The 16,278-nt window shown below is 52.2% G+C and overlaps 1 protein-coding gene across 1 annotated transcript; it reads right to left on the bottom strand.

Moving 5' to 3' along the window:
• Positions 1 to 8,475: 8,475 nt before the first annotated feature.
• Positions 8,476 to 13,373, bottom strand: DUSP2 (dual specificity phosphatase 2). The gene is made up of 4 exons (XM_032763468.2): positions 12,911 to 13,373; positions 11,852 to 11,985; positions 10,947 to 11,166; positions 8,476 to 10,153 (listed from the first exon to the last, which is right to left on the bottom strand). Exons 1-4 carry the CDS (start codon positions 13,296 to 13,298, stop codon positions 9,939 to 9,941), a joined length of 957 nt encoding a protein of 318 aa, XP_032619359.1. The 5' UTR covers positions 13,299 to 13,373; the 3' UTR covers positions 8,476 to 9,938.
• Between the last annotated feature and the right edge of the window lie 2,905 nt (positions 13,374 to 16,278).

Here is a 16,278-nt window from a genome sequence, read left to right as displayed (position 1 = left end):
GGTCCAGAAAGAAAGACAGGAAAGAGAGAATAACTCTGTAGCCGGGTGGTCAGTGCACACAGCTGGGATGTGGTGGATCCGGCCCCTTGATCCACTGACTCTTTCTATATTTATCCTTCATACAACAGCTTCAATAGGCGAGACTGAGGGAGCCCCCCGCACACACACCAAAATGCACCCCTGTTTGAATCCTTTTGCCGTTGCAGGCAGAGGGAAGACTCGGGCCAGGGGCCTCTCACAAGGGCAGAACCAGAATGTCCCTAAGGAAAGGGCCTGGCAGCGCATATATGTCCCCGTGGAGCCCTCTCCTCTCCTTCAGGAGTTGGCCTGGCTCTGGGAGGACCAGGGTACCAGTGCCCCTGCTCTTGGCTGTGCCGGTCACTGACAGCTTCAGTTTCCACTTTGTCCCCTTCCCAAGGAGTGGCTGATCTCGCGCCCCCCCAGGGCTGAGCACTGGCGGGTTCAGCAGCAGCTGAGTTGGGAGTTGGGGATTTAAGTGCCAAAAGTGGCAGCTAGGCACCTAAGTCCCTTTGTGAAGCTAGCCCTACATTTCCACCAGTGCTGTGCCCAAGCTGCCTGAAGCCACGTGCTGCTCTCTTCCTGGGCCCTGGCTAATGCCTAGGCCCTGTAGGTTTCTTAGACTCAGTGATCCCCCGCCTGCCTTGTCTGCGAGGCCTAACGCAGCAGGTGTGCTCAGAGCCCGCCTCCCCTGGCTGGGCGATGAGGCTGGCAGTTCTGGAGCTGCCTGGCTGGCGGCCCAGGGGAGCACTGCCTGGCGCACTCTTCCAGAATGGCGAGACACAGATTCCGAGTAGGAAGGTGAACCCAGATCTCCCTTTCCAGGGCAGATCTGTGGCCACCAGCAGCTTAACTGTTCTGGGCTGTTCCACTCTGTATAAATAATTGAAAATCCCAGGGCAAGCAGAGAGATTGACTCAGTAGCCCAGTGGGCAGGGCACTTGGGTGGGATACCCAGCTTCAAGCCCCTCCTCCAATGAAGAAATAATTCTTTATACAAAGTGGGACAGCTTCACCAGGAGAGACTGAGAGACACCCCCACTCGCCCCCCAGCCCTATTCTATGATGTTCAGAATGTCCTGGAATTGCACTTTGATGCAAACATTAGAATCCCCTTGCTGACACCAAGGGGCAGTAGAATTCCACGCCAAATAGGCTGAGAACAGCAGCCTGTGCAGCAAGACAGGCAGGCGCAGGGGATTTCTTTCCTTAGCAGAGGTCCCCAAACTGTGGGGCATGCTCCCTCTAGGGAGGCAGTTCCCAATCTGGAGCACCCCTCCCTAGGTGGGCGTGGAGGAAAGTTTTGGGGGGATGCAGTGGGGGGAGACCCCAGGTACCTAGTCACCCAGGCCTAGGTCGGGGGGGGACACAGACAGGATAAGGGTGTATGTGACCCTGAAAGTTTAGGGACCATGGCCTTAGAGACAAGGTACCAACTCCCGGGTGCTGTGCTGTGCAAGGCATCGGAAAAAAAACATGAGCCAAGGAGCCCAACAGCATCACGCCTCTGAGAACGAGAGCGGCTTCCCCCAGCATGCAGCTCCTTGCACAGACCCAGCAGTGGCTGTTCGACCCACTGACTGTCACCTCCCCAGCTTTGCCCCAATTGCCCCCCAAAGAGATTTTGTGTACCCAGTGACACCCAGCTACACCGTCCCTGCCCTCAGAGACCCCGGGTACCCAGTGACACCCAGCTACACTCTCCCTGCCCCCCAGAAACCCCAGGTACCCAGTGACACCCAGCAACACCCTCCCTGCCCCCAGAGACCCCGGGTACCCAGTGACACCCAGCTACATCCCAACTGCCCCCCAGAGACCCCAGGTACCCAGTGACACCCAGCTACACCCTGACTGCCCCCCAGAAACTCTGGGTACCCAGTGACACCCAGCAACACCCTCCCTGCCCCCAGAGACCCCGGCTACCCAGTGACACCCAGCTACATCCCAACTGCCCCCCAGAGGCCCCGGGTACCCAGTGACACCCAGCTACACCCCAACTGCCCCCCAGAGACCCCAAGTACCCAGTGATACCCAGCTACACCCTGATTGCCCCCCAGAAACTCCGGGTACCCAATGACACCCAGCTACATCCTCGCTGCCCCCAGAGACCCCGGGTACCCAGTGATACCCAGCTACATTCCGACTGCCCCCCAGAGACCCCAGGTACTCAGTGATACCCAGCTACACCTGACTGCCCCCCAGAGACCCCAGGTACCCAGTGGCACCCAGCTAAATCCTGACTGCCCCCCAGAGACCCCGGGTATGCAGTGACACCCAGTTACACCCCAACTTCCCCCCAGAGACCCCAGGTACCCAGTGACACCCAGCTACACCCTCCCTGCCCCCTCGAAACCCAGTACCCAGTGACACCCAGCTACACCCGACTGCCCCCCAGAGACGTTGGATACCCAATGACACTCTTACCTGCTCAGTTTAAGGCAGCCCGCCCATACCCTACCAAGGGCTCAAGGCGTGACCCAATCAAGTTAGGCACCCCCACCCTTTCCCTTCCGAGGGCTCAGGGTGTAAGGCTCCTTTCCCTACCCATGGAGTTCAGGAAGAAACCTGGTCAATGTAAGTGCCTGCCCTTTCCCTGGGGGCTCTGTGGGTCTGCGGAACCTTTTCCCAGCCAAAGAGCCTTACACAGTTTACACACAGCCTTACACAGGTCTAACCATCTATTTATTAGCAACACACACAGAACACAAATAACAAGCTAAACTCTTATGCTCACCACTCCCAGTGTGCAGACAAATTTCACCCGCTGGCCAGTCAGGATTCATTCATCGGCGGGTTCCCAGTAATGCCTCTGCACGTCACGGCAGGGGTTAGAGTTCCAGCAGCAGGATGTTGAACTGCAGCTCGGAAACGGTTCCCGGCGAGCATTGTTTGTCATTTACATTAGGTAGGCAAAACTCGCTCCCTCCTTCAAATGTACTAACTCTATCACATGATCCCCAACTCCTAAATAACAAACATGGCAATCAGTTACGCATTGACACCTATGTGTCCTCCTTCCTGCCCAAGCGCTTTACATTTTACCGTTCATGCCCCAGTTGTAACTTAATTGTGACCTTCCCTGTCAGTGCAGATGGTCAGCATAAAACGCTGGTCAGAGCTTATCTTCCCATTTGTTCTGTATCCTCCCTAATTTCCCAGCGTCATTACCACTGGATGGGTATAACTCTCACAAGGGACACTCGTGAGCTAGGGGTGCTTTATCAGCAGCAGAACATGCCTTTTTTCAATTCTAGTGGTGAACTCCGTGAGTCTCACCCAAGGATGATTTAATATGGGGAGAGGGGTAGGATCAGTTGATGAGGTCTCAGGTCTCAGGCCTACAACACCCACCTATACCCTATCTGCCCCCTCAGAGACCCTGAGTACCCAGTGACACCCAGCTATACTCTGACTGCCCCCTGACACTCTTGGTAACCCAACTATACCCCAGTTTCCCGCCCAGAGATCCTGGGTACCCACTGACATGAAGCTTTACCCCCAACTCAGCCTCAGAGACCCTGGGTACCCAGGATTACCCAGACTGCTCCCCCAAGGATCCCTGGGTACCCAGCGACATCCAGAATTACTCCAACTGCACCCCTAGACACTCTGGATACTCAGTGACATCCAGCTATATCCTGACAGCCCTGCCCCAGAGACCCTGGGTACACAGTGGCATCCAGCTATACCCTGACTGCCCCCAGCCCCTATAAAGCTGGTGTGACACTCTATACCCCAAAGCAACACCCTGGCACCGCCATATTCACCACTTTCATATCATTATGATACATTTTGTACTTGTACATTTTGCCTTGTGAGGTATCATTTTAAAAGTCTGAATCTGTAGAACATTAATATCCTGTTGGAATGTATGCGCTGTCATTGTAAGTGAAGTTATGAAGTTTTGCTGTGTGTATGTTACTGAAATATGTTGTAAAGTTGGAAACACCCACATCCAGCCTTTCAGGTACAACAGTGGGGCAGCTGGAAACTGCTAATGGTCCGTTAAGGGGAATATACACACTCATAAGTATTACCCAGGAACCGCTCACAGAGAGCACCTACACAATGGAGGCTGTTTGACTCACCTCTTAGCAAAGGATCTTTCGAGCAAGCTGGAAGAAGCTATAACAGTGGGAAGTGACGTCATCCTTCGTCCTCACTCCCCGCGCAACTCAACACCTAGAAACACGACTAGAGAACAAACTGAACAACAGGGGAGGTGGTTCCAGGCTGGAGGGAATTTCCAGCCTGAGTTTGGAAGATCTGTGACTTGCTTATTGCAGTAGACAGAGAAAGCCTGAAGCATGAACCTGGTGCAGGGCCTGAGGCCTGAACAAATGTCAGCAGAAGTTATGCTACAACCAACAGTCAGGCTCTGTCAAAAGCAGATGCTTGCCTGGAAGCCAGTGACTGGTAAACAAACTCAGCACCAGTACTGTTGGCATTGCTACAACGCACTTGTTAGAGGGCTTTCCCTTCACTCCCTCCCCTGGCTCTTGTCACGTGGACAGAACGCAAAAAAACGGAAGTCCAAAGCACAGGCAATGCGATGTTTATTGAGGTTAGTTTCCAGCAGGCATATGTATCCCATAACTCTGACGCCGCAGAGTCTTGGTTCCCACTGTTTCCTTCCCAGCTCTGACACCACAGATCACTTATACCATGTCTCTCTTCCCAGCTCTGATACCGCAGAGCCTTTCCTATGGCCCTATTCCCCATTCTCACTTCCTTCTTCTTAGCAGGCCCAAATATACCTGCAATGCACACCCACAGTGCCACCCCTTGCCATTTATGGTCATGGTCTGTTTGGGGGATCATGGGTCTGGGGTCTTCATCCCACCCCTTTTGTGCCCCATGGGAGAGGGAAGGAGTGAGGGTGCTACAGTCAGGGACAGGCATTTCTTTGATCTTTTAGTGTTTTATACTTTCCCCCCAGTATCCCCCATACCTCTCAACTGGTTGCTTGACCTTGCCTTGACAGAAAAGCCAGGCAGTTTCCAGTGTATACGCATATTTAAAAATGTTATTAAAGCTAATGTTAAAAAAATGATTGGATACAAAGGTTGGGAAAAGAGCATCTGTACATCTGGATAGAGTGCTTAGATTATCCACAAATACAAAATTTGTTTTTAAAGTCATAAGATATATATAGTGCATAATCAGCAATAACCCAAATGTAGGTGAATAGATTTAACAATACAGTTTAGATATTAGAATACGAGTACTCGGGTGCATCACTCATGAAAAGTTGTACAGAGATTTGGTGGTGGAAAGCAAAAAATATCAATGAGTAGAGATTGTCCCAAATCCATTGGCGAGGACTCAAATCTCAGCCAACTGCTCAGAAGGCAGCTAAGCTCACCACTATACCACCAATGCATCTACCTGCCATCGGTCCCATATCTTTTCTCATTGTACTGAAAGCCCCCATCTGGTTGTGGGAAATGCAACACACAGTGTCTTTGTTCATTGTTCTTCACACGTGTTAGTATAAGATATAAAAGTATCAAAAAATCAACCCCAAAATTCTACCCCAGGCTAACAAACAAGCCTACGTGCTAACACCACTGGATATATAAACACATTCCGGCAGGCCAGCACAAGAACACGCCAACTGAGCACGTGATAAAATGGTTTGACGAAAGTGGTGAATAGGGCTATTTTGTCTGAAATATCAGGAGTAAAAGTACAAGGGAAGGTAACAAATGTGTCATAGAACACGTAAGGTAATATGTACGTTGTTCATCCCAGATTGTTTGTCTCAGTCTGTTAATGTTGGGATATCTTGCATTATTAACCCTTCGCCTGGTCTAGGGGGCAGTGCAAAGTCCCACCACTGACTGAGCTGGTTCATTGTCACGGGCATACTTGTTGGTGTACCTTTGTGCCAGGGCATTAACACCTTGCGTCATCAGCAATAAACGTGACTGTTCTCAGTGGTGGCAGATGACAGAACAAGGAGCAATGGTCTCAAGTTGCAGTGGGGGAGGTCTAGGTTGGATATTAGGAAACACTATTTCACTAGGAGGGTGGTGAAGCGCTGGAATGTGTTTCCTAGGGAGGTAGTGGAATCTCCTTCCTTAGAGGTTTTTAAGGTCAGGCTTGACAAAGCCCTGGCTGGGATGATTTAGTTGAGGTTGGTCCTGCTTTGAGCAGAGGGTGGGACTAGATGACCTCCTGAGGTCCCTTCCAACCCTGATAGTCTATGATTCTATGGTACAAGAACACACAGACCTCTTAAGTAAATACATAAAGACATTGCAGAGGGGATGGGACAAGAATACATGGACCCCTCCTAAAGATAAGGATGGAATGACAGGATAATGGATGAAGATGTTTTGTTCGAACTATAAGGTACAAGGTAATAACATATTGACTCTGGCCTTTGATTCACACAACCTTGAGAGAGAGAGACTGGCCATATTGACTTTTACCATTAATCCACACACCCCAAGACAAGGGGTGGTCGTAATGACACAACCGCAGGGCAGTAATTACCCCACCCCAAGAAGGGACAAGGCACACTTGCCCCACACTGGGGTATTAGAATTCTTATCCTTTGAAGCTCTCGGTGACCTGATCTGGAGGTGGATGGGGTGTGATGCTGGCAGACCAGGTGCCAGCTCATGCCAACGTCACCATGTCTCAACTGAACACTGACAAATGCAGAGCTGGAATCAGTCCTGCTCTCCTGTGTGATAGCATTGTTAAAATGGGTATTAGGATTATAAGAATGTGTTTAGTGTTTGGATTTTGGCTGCTTGTGAGTTGCTGCATGCATTAATCTCACTTATAACATCTGTAGACCATATTGTAAAGTAATCTTTGAACAATTGTATTGTGAGCTTCTGTGACTGTATAAATCACCAGACAGGAGAAAGACAAGAACTAGTGTAAAGTGCTGGTCTCCAACAGAAGGTGTTAACGTCTTGCCCAACAGGGATGGTCCATCAACACCAGATGGACTATTGTCGAACAGTAAAGAGGACAAAAGCTATTTGTTGTTTGCCCTTTCCCCACTGAAGATGTGTCATGCATGTGAATTCCTCCCATCAGCTGTATTTGCAGCTGCGAGCACAAGTGAGGAAGGGGATAAAAACCCTTAATAAGGATGAACTGTATCTCTATACTGCTTGCATTCTGGGTGGCAAGGTGTCCTAGGCATAAGCAAGGAATACCCAGCTACTTAGTTTTTATTATCTTTCGAAACTTAAGATTGTAACTCATTTGTGTATCTATATTCACCCGCTTTAGCCTTGTAAATAACTCTCATTTCCTTTTCCTATTAATAAATCTGTATATAGCTTATCATGGACTGGCTACAAGCATTGTCTTTGATGTAAGATCCAAGGTGCAATTGGTCTGGGGTAAGTGACTGGTCCTTTCGGACTGGGAGTAACCTGAATATTGCTGTGATTCTTGGTGTAAGGGACCATCTATCACAAAGGCAGGCTCACCCAGATGGCAAGACAGAGTGGAGTACCCAAGGGGACTGTCTGTGACTCCATGTTACATGGAAGAGTTTACACTTGATAATTGGTTAGTGAAATCTAAGCATAGGACTCACAGCATATCCAGATATAAAGAATCCAAAGAGACCCTGCAAGTGGAGAAAAACAAAGGCACTATTTACAACTATCTAGTATTTACCACTATATCTAACTCACGAGCTAGCTAACAACACTAACGTATTCAAGAGAACAGGGCACGCCACAGACTCCGTCTCAGGCCAAAGGGGAGAGGGGAATGAGGGCCATTCAGCCACACAGCCCTATATATCCTTGGGTCAGGGTATGAAGATGCCAGGGCTGAAGCGATTCTTTTGCATTCACTACTGATATGGCAAACCCAGTGGTGCCAGGGCTATGAATTGCCAAGCCTAGAGGTGCTGGGGGGTCGGCCCTGGCAAGCCCGGATTGGGGAATGAGGATGAGTGGGGAGTAGATGTGGGCTAAGCCAGCATGGCTACCAAAAATCTCTGCTCAAAGGCACAGGGGGTGCACGTGCACCGGAAGTGGAGCACACATCACTACTCAAAGAAAAAGCAGTTCTACCCAGATGGCCCCTGCGTGGATAGAGATGCTGGGTAACTAGTGACACCCAGCGCAGAGACCCAGCCATGCCCAGGCTGACCCTACTGCACAGCAACCCTGGGTACCTAGTGACACCCAGCCCTACCCAGAATGCCTCCCCGCAGAGACGCAGGTACTCAGTGAGAGCCCTGAGGCTGCTCTACTTTACACAGAGGCTCTTGCCTGGTCCTAGACCATCAGGAGAGAAAGGTGGCCTGAAACCCACTCCCCCAAGTGCTGGAACACAGGGAATGCACATCTGGCCTTGCTCCTTTAGGGCCCGCTCTTGGCAGGTGCTTGTTCTCATGCAGCATCGGGGCCATGTCCCCTTGTTCAGTGATACCCTCCATAGCCTCGGCAGAATGATGCTCAGAGACTTGGAGAACAATGTAAAAACCAGCATTTAATTGAAACATCATTAAAACCAACTTGGTGGGTTATTATATAAATATAAAGTGCAACATTTCCAACAGCTCTATAAATTAATTTCAGTCAAGCAAGAGGTTTGCCTCCTGGTGCAAGTGCATGAAACTGTATTGCTCTGCACTGTCAGAGACAGCTCTGCTGAGGAAGTCAGCCCTCCAGGAGGTTCTTTGGCTTGGCAAGTTTTATCGAGTCCCTCAGTGCATTCAAAAGAGGAGATCTCTGCTGGGAGGTGGGCACCCACCCTCTTCCCCAACAGAGAGAAGGTGCTGTGCAAGGCTCACATTATCCAAGAGGAAGGATTGGATCATTTGCAATCAAGTATCCTCAACCCATTTCCACAGCATATTTTAAAAATGAGCAGGGAGTGAATTACAGCAGGTTTTCAGGTGCAAAGAAGAATGGCTATTGGCTCTCAGAAGTGAGGCTGGGGCCTGGTGAACAATCACAATCCACCGTTCATATAATCCACTCAGAATGATTCAGTATATTTGTCACTCTGGACCAAAGTAGATTTTTCATGTCAATGAGGCTGACTTGAACAAGGAAAGATCTCTGGCCAAGAAAACGTTTAAACTCTTTTTTTTTTTTATCACTACAGCCCAAACTCTGGTTTCTTACATCAATCCAGTCCCACTGCATCAGCCATTAAACTCTGTGGCATGGTTCAGACAGGGTTCTAGATGGAGAGAAATCAAAGGAGAAACTGTGCAATTCATTTTTGCTGGTATGGTAGCAAAAGAACCAAATTCTCTGTGGGTTCTTGAGTGGAGTTTTTCCCAGCAGAAAATTTGGACTGTTGTCTTTCCTACTGTCTCCTGGGGCAGAAAGGGGGCAAAGTTGTGGATAAAAAGATCAGGCAACGTAGTGAATTACCTGACATGAGCCCTGATCCTGCTCGATGGGAACAGGATTGGGCCCCACTGAAAAACAGCAAAGCACTTGGCCCTAATTTACAGGGTAAATGACCTTGTTTTGAAACTACCTGCCATGATTTCACACTGGAAAGCAAGAGGGACAAATCAATCATGTTCTTTTAAGACCGGGATTGGGGAGAGGCTGGGGGGGTTGGCAAAGTGGACATAGCCTTCAAATGGCCCCAGTGTGAGGAACAAGGCCGCCTGGCTGCTCTCTGTGAGTCTGGAAAAGCAGAGTTTCACTCCTTTTTTTGCATCTTGCCCATCTTCACTTCTTTTTTTCGCATTCAAGGGTCCAACGCATTCATACGGGGATGGGGGCTTTAACCCGGAGAGGCTGAGGTGTCTGTACAGGTTGCAGAGGGGTGTCCTCTGACATCTTAGTGCAATATACATGAGGGATACTGTTTGGGTAGAGCACCCCCTTGGGGCTGTAAACGGAAGCACACTGTGAGTCTATGTCCTTGGCCGCTCCAGAGGGCGGAAGGTGCCCGCTAGGCAGCAGCTAATGGCACAGCACCTCTGTCTCGAACTGCAGAAGCTGTCCCATGAAGCCAAAATTGGGCGAGATGACCCCGCGGCGCTGCTTGACGAAGTCGAAGGCTTCCTCCAGGCGCACTCGTTGGGTCTGGATCAGGTAGGCCAGGCAGATGGTGGCCGAGCGGGAGATGCCAGCCTGGCAGTGGACTAGCACTCGCCCGCCGCTGCTCTTCACGGAATCTATGGGAGCAAGCAGAGAGGGTCATTGCGCGCTCCAGCAGGACCCCAGGGCTGAGAACATCCTGTTCTGAAGCACTGCACCCCACTTGCCCTCAGAACCCTCCAATAAACCCTCCGGGCCTTGCCCAGACTCTCCCACTAGTGTCTCTGGAGATCTTACTTCCTCACAGCCAGGGCCAAATGCTCCATGCAGCCTGCCCCACAGAGCGGCTCATTGGAGATGGTTGGGCCAAGAGTTCCTAGATGTAAGTAGCTGAAATCCAGGGCAGGACAGGCTCAGTGTAGGTCTCTCGGCCCCTAAACTCACTCTTCTCCTCCTTGCTATGCACTGATCCCGCAGAGCTCATGGGCCTGATTCTGCTCTCACTTACACCAGTGTTACCCCATTGTCACTGGGATTACTCCTGATTTGCTCCAGTGGCTGTGAGAGGGGAATCAGGCCCTGGCCTGTTTGGCTTCAAGGCGCTGGCTAAGAGCCATTGCTTTCCCTGGGGCATTGGCCCTAGGGCAGGACATGAGGCCAGGAATGAGACTGCCAGGGCTGGAACCGTGCCACATGGCTGGACCGGATCCTGGCACACAAAAGTTCTCCCACTGGAGCAAGGGCTGCAGGGGTTTAATAGTGCGCCATGCCCAGAGACTAAAGGCCTATTCCAAACCCCACTGAAGTCGATGGAAAGGCTCCTGCTTCTTTCAGTGAACCTTGGCTGAGCCCAATGTGAAAGCCTCTATACTGGGGCGTCAGTAGGGCTGCAAGGGGGAATGCTGTCTGAATGACTAATCTCGTGCTTACCAATAAAGCCAATGGCCTCCTGGAACCAGATGCTGATCTCGGCCATGTGGTTGTCCTCCACGGGGATGCTCTTGTAACGAAACTGCCCTTCAAAATGGTTGGGGCAGCTGGCGGAGACGTTGAGCACAGCCGTGATGCCCAAGGACTCCAGCACCTGCTTGTTGGAGGAATGGTAGCAGCTGCCCAAGTAGAGGAATGGCAAGATCTCCACAGGGCCACCCTAGAAACAAGAAGAATAAAGACAACGTGAGACCTTCTTCCTCTGGGTTGATTTCACAGCTTTACACTCCCTTGGAGACATGCACCCAGTTCGTCCTGCAATCACGTAGAGTTGCATCTGTCTACGAACCCCTATGCCCCTCATCTCTGCTGGATTGGAGTGCTACTCCAGCAACGATATCAGGAGATTAGACAGATGGACAGATTAGATTAGTGCCTGGACCGATGACTTTTCTGGGAGTGAACTGACAATAGACCCTGCACTTGACCTTGGCCGAAAACCCAGATCAGCTAATGATTAATTTAATCTGCGAGCCCCATAAATCCTGCTGACAGATGTTTGGCCAGATATACACTCAAGGACAGATTCTGATGCTGTTGGAGGCTTTGGCAAAACTGCCATTTTCTGAAATGGGATCAAGGACTGACCCTCAAACAAAATTAATGACTAATCATTGAGGTACCCAATTCTGATCCCCTTACTCCAGCTGAGTAACACCTTCGCCCATGAATACTGACGTCAGCGGGCTCCTCAGCATTGAAGAGACCATTCAGGATGAGTAAGACTATCAGAATTGGGCCCTGTAATAGGCTCTGGGGTGTCTACATTTGGAATGGGGGGCAGCGTCAAGAGCAGCCTTCCAGCCCAAGTTTGCTGCATTGCTGATGAAGTCAGGAAAGCTTACCTGATCGTAGAAAGGAGTGATGGTCCTGCTGTTACTGTCATCTTTGGAGTCTATCAGGGCTGGCAAGGAGGCAGGAAGAGGCGGTGGCTCAGAGCACAGTTCTGGAAAGCGGGCTTGGAAACCATCAAACCCCCCTGCAAAGAACATACCATGTTAATATCATCAGCAGGTAGAGCATCGCCAATCAGCACATGTGCAGGGACAGGTTGCCGAGGTTAGCTAACCAGGCACTGAAGCCGTTGGGAATAATAGGCAGAAAGGTCTTGTGCAGATTTGCCCAGGAAGTGGGCCAGCATTTGTGTGCTGAAAATGCATTTTAAAATGGAGTTTGTTACTGCAGCTTGTAATCTCAACCTGCCCGGAGAAGCGGGGCCCGGGCCTTTCTCCAGAGCCTCCCAAGCTTGGGCAGGAGCCATGTACTAACCATATCTGCTTTAGCCCTTCTGTGTGTACTTTTCTAGCACTAAGGAGTAGTGTGAGCTGCTCAGTGTGCGTGACGGGCGGCAGGTGTGGTTCTGAATTTGTGTATCTGAATGTATGTGTGAAAGAGAGGCAGAGAAGATTTCTGGTTGTCTGTGTGTGCATGAGTGGAAGTTGGTGCTGTGTGCCAGAGAGTTTGTGAGTGCCTGTAAGTTTGCAGGGTGCTAGTTAGTGCGTCATGCTGTGCACGTGCATGAGATTGTGTTTGTGTGACATTTCTTATGTGTGTGAAGTGGTGGTACTGATACTGTATAGAAGTGAGTTTGTGTGTGAGCCTGAGAGTGTGTGCTCTCCTGGTGAGGGGTGTTCTCCCAGGGTTAGTGGGGGTGCTCTCCTGGTGTGTGTGGGTGTGTGTGTGTGTATGTGCGTGCGCGCATTCTCGGGGTGGGGGTTGATGAGGGTGCTCTCCTGGTGGGTGGTGTTCTTCCGATGGGGGGGAGGGATGCTGTCCTGTGGTGGGGGGTGTCGCCCCTGGGGCGATGCTGTCCTGGGGGAGGGATCGTCCCGGGGGAGGGGGATGCTCTCCTAGGGGAGGTGCTGGGTCCCCACAGGCAAGTCCCTAGGGAAAGGTGCCTTTACCTCGGAGCAGGTAGATGAGGGTGGGTCTGGCTCTCGCCTCCAGCAGCAGCGAGTTGAGCAGCAGCCTGGCCAGGCTGTCGGCCCGCAGAGCCAGCACCGAGCCGCTGGCCTCGTCCAGCACCACCAGGCGGGACAGCTCGCCTCTGCGGAGCCGCCCCAGCAGCGCTCTGTCCGGGACGAGCCAGTCCAGGCTGACGCCGGCTCTGCCGCGGGATCTGCGACGCAGCAGCCCATTCCAGCGCACCGGGCGCGAGTCCAGCAGGTGAGCCTGGCAGAAGGCGAGGAAGGGCCGGCAGTCCAGCACCAGGGTGCGCCCGGCTTCCTCGGGCTCTCGGAGCAGCCTGGCGAGCTCCGCACTCTCCAGCTGCTGCACCTCCTCCATCACCATGGCTGGGGCTGGGGGATGCGCCCACTAAAATCCCGGGGGACAGCGCAGGGTCCGGAGTAGGGCGCACGGGGCACGGCCGGGCAGTGCGCGCAGCGCAGGGTCCGGAGTAGGGCGCACGGGGCACGGCCGGGCAGTGCGCGCAGCGCAGGGTCCGGAGTAGGGCGCACGGGGCACGGCCGGGCAGTGCGCGCAGCGCAGGGTCCGGAGTAGGGCGCACGGGGCTGGATGTGCGGGGCGATGGACTCTCCAATGTCTCTGCAGCCTGCCCCGGCTCTGCCGTTTAAATACCCAGATCAGGGGCCAGCTCCGGGCAACCATATAAGGGAGTGTGTGTCACTGAGGAACTCCTTTTTTGGGCAGCTTCCACTCACGTGCACTGAGATCAGAGGAGCTAATGCCGTCCCACTGCGCGCGTGCGTGTGTGTGTGTGTGTGTGAGAGAGAGAGAGAGAGAGAGAGAGATTCTCTATCCGGGTGTGTATATTTGTGTGTGTGTGAGAGAGTGTGTGGATCTCTCAGGGTGTGTGTACTTGTGTGTGTGCACATGTCTATCTCTGTGGGTGTGAGTGTGAATTAGAGTGTGTATATTTGTGTGTGTGTATCTCTCAGGGTGTGTATTTGTGTGTGTGTGTGTATCTACCAGGATGTGTGTGTGAATGTGTACCTATCACGGTGTCAAATATCAGGGGGTAGCTGTGTTAGTCTGTAGCCACAAAAACAACAAGGAGTTTGGTGGCACCTTAAAGACTAACAGATTTATTTGGGCATAAGCTTTCATGGGTAAAAAACCCACTTCTTCAGATGCATCAGGGTATGTATATTTGTGAGTGCGTATCTCTCAGGGTATATGTATTTGTGTGTGTGCGCGTGTGTGTGTTTCTATCCATGTATGTATATTTGTATGTGTATGGATCTTGCATACACATGCCTGTGTGGGAGCGTGACAGTCTGTGTGTATCTCATTCCGTGTGTCTTTCTCCGCACGCGCCTGTATCTCAATGTGAGTTGCATTGTGTGTTTTGCTTACAAGGCTGGACATGAAGCTCCTGGCCCTATGTAAAGACAGCTCAGTAATCTCCCTGTCTGTGACCGGGGAAGCCAAGGAAAATCTCCCTCCCTTCCCAACGCTAACTAGTTCCCCCTCCAGACGATCATTTCTTGTATCTAAGCAGCCACCTCTTCCCCCAGCCTCTTCAACCCAGCACTTCCCTGGCTCTCAGTGGCTCTCCAAAGTCTCCCCAAACGCTCCCCTGGTTCTCAACAGACCCCATGAATGCTCCGTCTTGGCCCCTTCCCAACCCAGACAATGTATTTCCCTTGGAACCCCTGCCCACCCCGCACCTGGTTTCCTGTGGTTTCTATATATGGCGCTGCTCAGCTGACTTTAGTCAGTGGCATGGGGACCTTCTGTGGTTTCCTCCCACATGGGGCCCCCAGTCTCGGAATGTGAAATTGTGGTGGCAGAGTGACATGGGGGGGGATATGAGGATCCTGTGATCTGGTCCCATTTTACAAAGGGGCTTTACCAGGTCTGCCATGGCTTTGACTCATCCTCTCCTCTCCCCCAGGCTGACCTTTTCTGGCAGTGAGTCACGGGGCTGGGGGCAGAAGTCTCTGCAAAGAAAATTGGTATTGACACACCCCACTACGCCCAGGAAGCAGAGACAGCAGCAAGGCCTGGCTCCCTTCCAGCCCAGGGCTGGCCCTCCTGCTCACGGCCAGGGCTGAGGTGGACGAGCCGCAAGCAGAGGGCAGGAAGGAAGCAGGAGTGTGGGTCACAGACACACAGCAGCTTTGCACTGAAAAGTGGAGCCTTCGCTGCCACTTCCTAGTGGGGGCGGTGCAAACCGGTCTTCAGCTCTGGGGTCTGAGCAGGGGTAGGGCTTTGGTATGGCCTTTAATCTAGCTCTTGCCCTGTGGAGCTAACAGTCAACCCTGCCACCTTAAAGTGTGGGTGGATCCCCTTGTTTAGGCACTAGGCTGAGACTTGGTGTGAATTCCCTGCTCAGCCACAGACATCTTTACTGACCCTGGGCACATCCCTTAACCACGTAGTTCCCCACTTGTGCAGTGGGAGTAGGGATCCTTCCTTGGTCTGTGCAGCCCTTGGTGGCAGGGACTGTCTCCTACAAGGCGTGGGTGCTGGACCCAGCCCAGTGGGGTCCTGATCTCCAGGGGCTACCAGAACACAAAGAATACTAGTGATCGGGCCAGGTCAAGACTGGGGCTTCTACCTTGTTGCCTGCACACTTATCTGAAGCATCTTCCCCATTTCTCCACACTGCAAGCCCCATGGAGACTGGGGAGGCACCAGGCCATTTGGGATGAAGGGAACCAGCAGGACTGGGTCAGCCTTGCCTTCCACCAGCAGGGGTAGCTGCAGCCAACAACGAGCTCAGGGACACGGCTCCCCAGCTGGCTTTTAAGGTGCAGCCGCATGGGAAGTGGAGGGAGGAAGCACTGGTGGCCTTGGCTGCTCTCCAAGCCCAGCAGGTAAGGTGATGGCTACCTAGGAGGAGCCCTGATCCACTGTAGATCCCGCCTCTGGCTCTGGTGTCTACTGCAGGTGATGCACCACCCACCTCCTCCCAAGTAAAGGGTTGAGAGAAGAAGTGACTCTAGCAGGGATGACTGGGGAGAAGGGGCGGGGCGGAAAAGAATTGCAGTGATGATGGAGACACACACACCCCCAGCCCCTAGCCGAGCAGGGCAGTCTCTCGCCAGCTGAGATGGATGCAACAAGTGTGGAGCAGAAAAGGAGGCCAGACTCACCGCCACTATCACTTCCACGACATGTCAGGGAAGTTCAGATGGGGATCTGGATCGGGGTGTTGTGGCCTACCCTGGTCTTTAGGTGGTGAGCATGACCAAGTAGCAGGAGTTTGTGACCTCCCCCACCCGCCCTTCCCATATTGGTAGGTGGGAGGGGAGTCTTGGCTAGGTCACAGCTACCTGGGAGAAGGTTTAGCGAAGGCTGAGAC

The sequence above is a fragment of the Chelonoidis abingdonii genome, chromosome 2 (genome assembly GCF_003597395.2).
Source record: "Chelonoidis abingdonii isolate Lonesome George chromosome 2, CheloAbing_2.0, whole genome shotgun sequence".
NCBI lineage: Eukaryota > Metazoa > Chordata > Testudines > Testudinidae > Chelonoidis > Chelonoidis abingdonii.
This window is presented reverse-complemented; position numbering and strand designations above follow the sequence as displayed.

Excerpts from the sequence above, each read along its gene's own strand:
- DUSP2 (XM_032763468.2), bottom strand. The coding sequence starts at position 13,298 with ATGGTGATGGAGGAGGTGCAGCAGCTGGAGAGTGCGGAGCTCGCCAGG. Across the intron at positions 11,167-11,851 it reads TCACTCCTTTCTACGATCAG|GGTGGCCCTGTGGAGATCTT; the intron begins GTAAGCTTTCCT and ends TCTTGTTTCTAG. Across the intron at positions 10,154-10,946 it reads GGAGGCCATTGGCTTTATTG|ATTCCGTGAAGAGCAGCGGC; the intron begins GTAAGCACGAGA and ends TTGCTCCCATAG.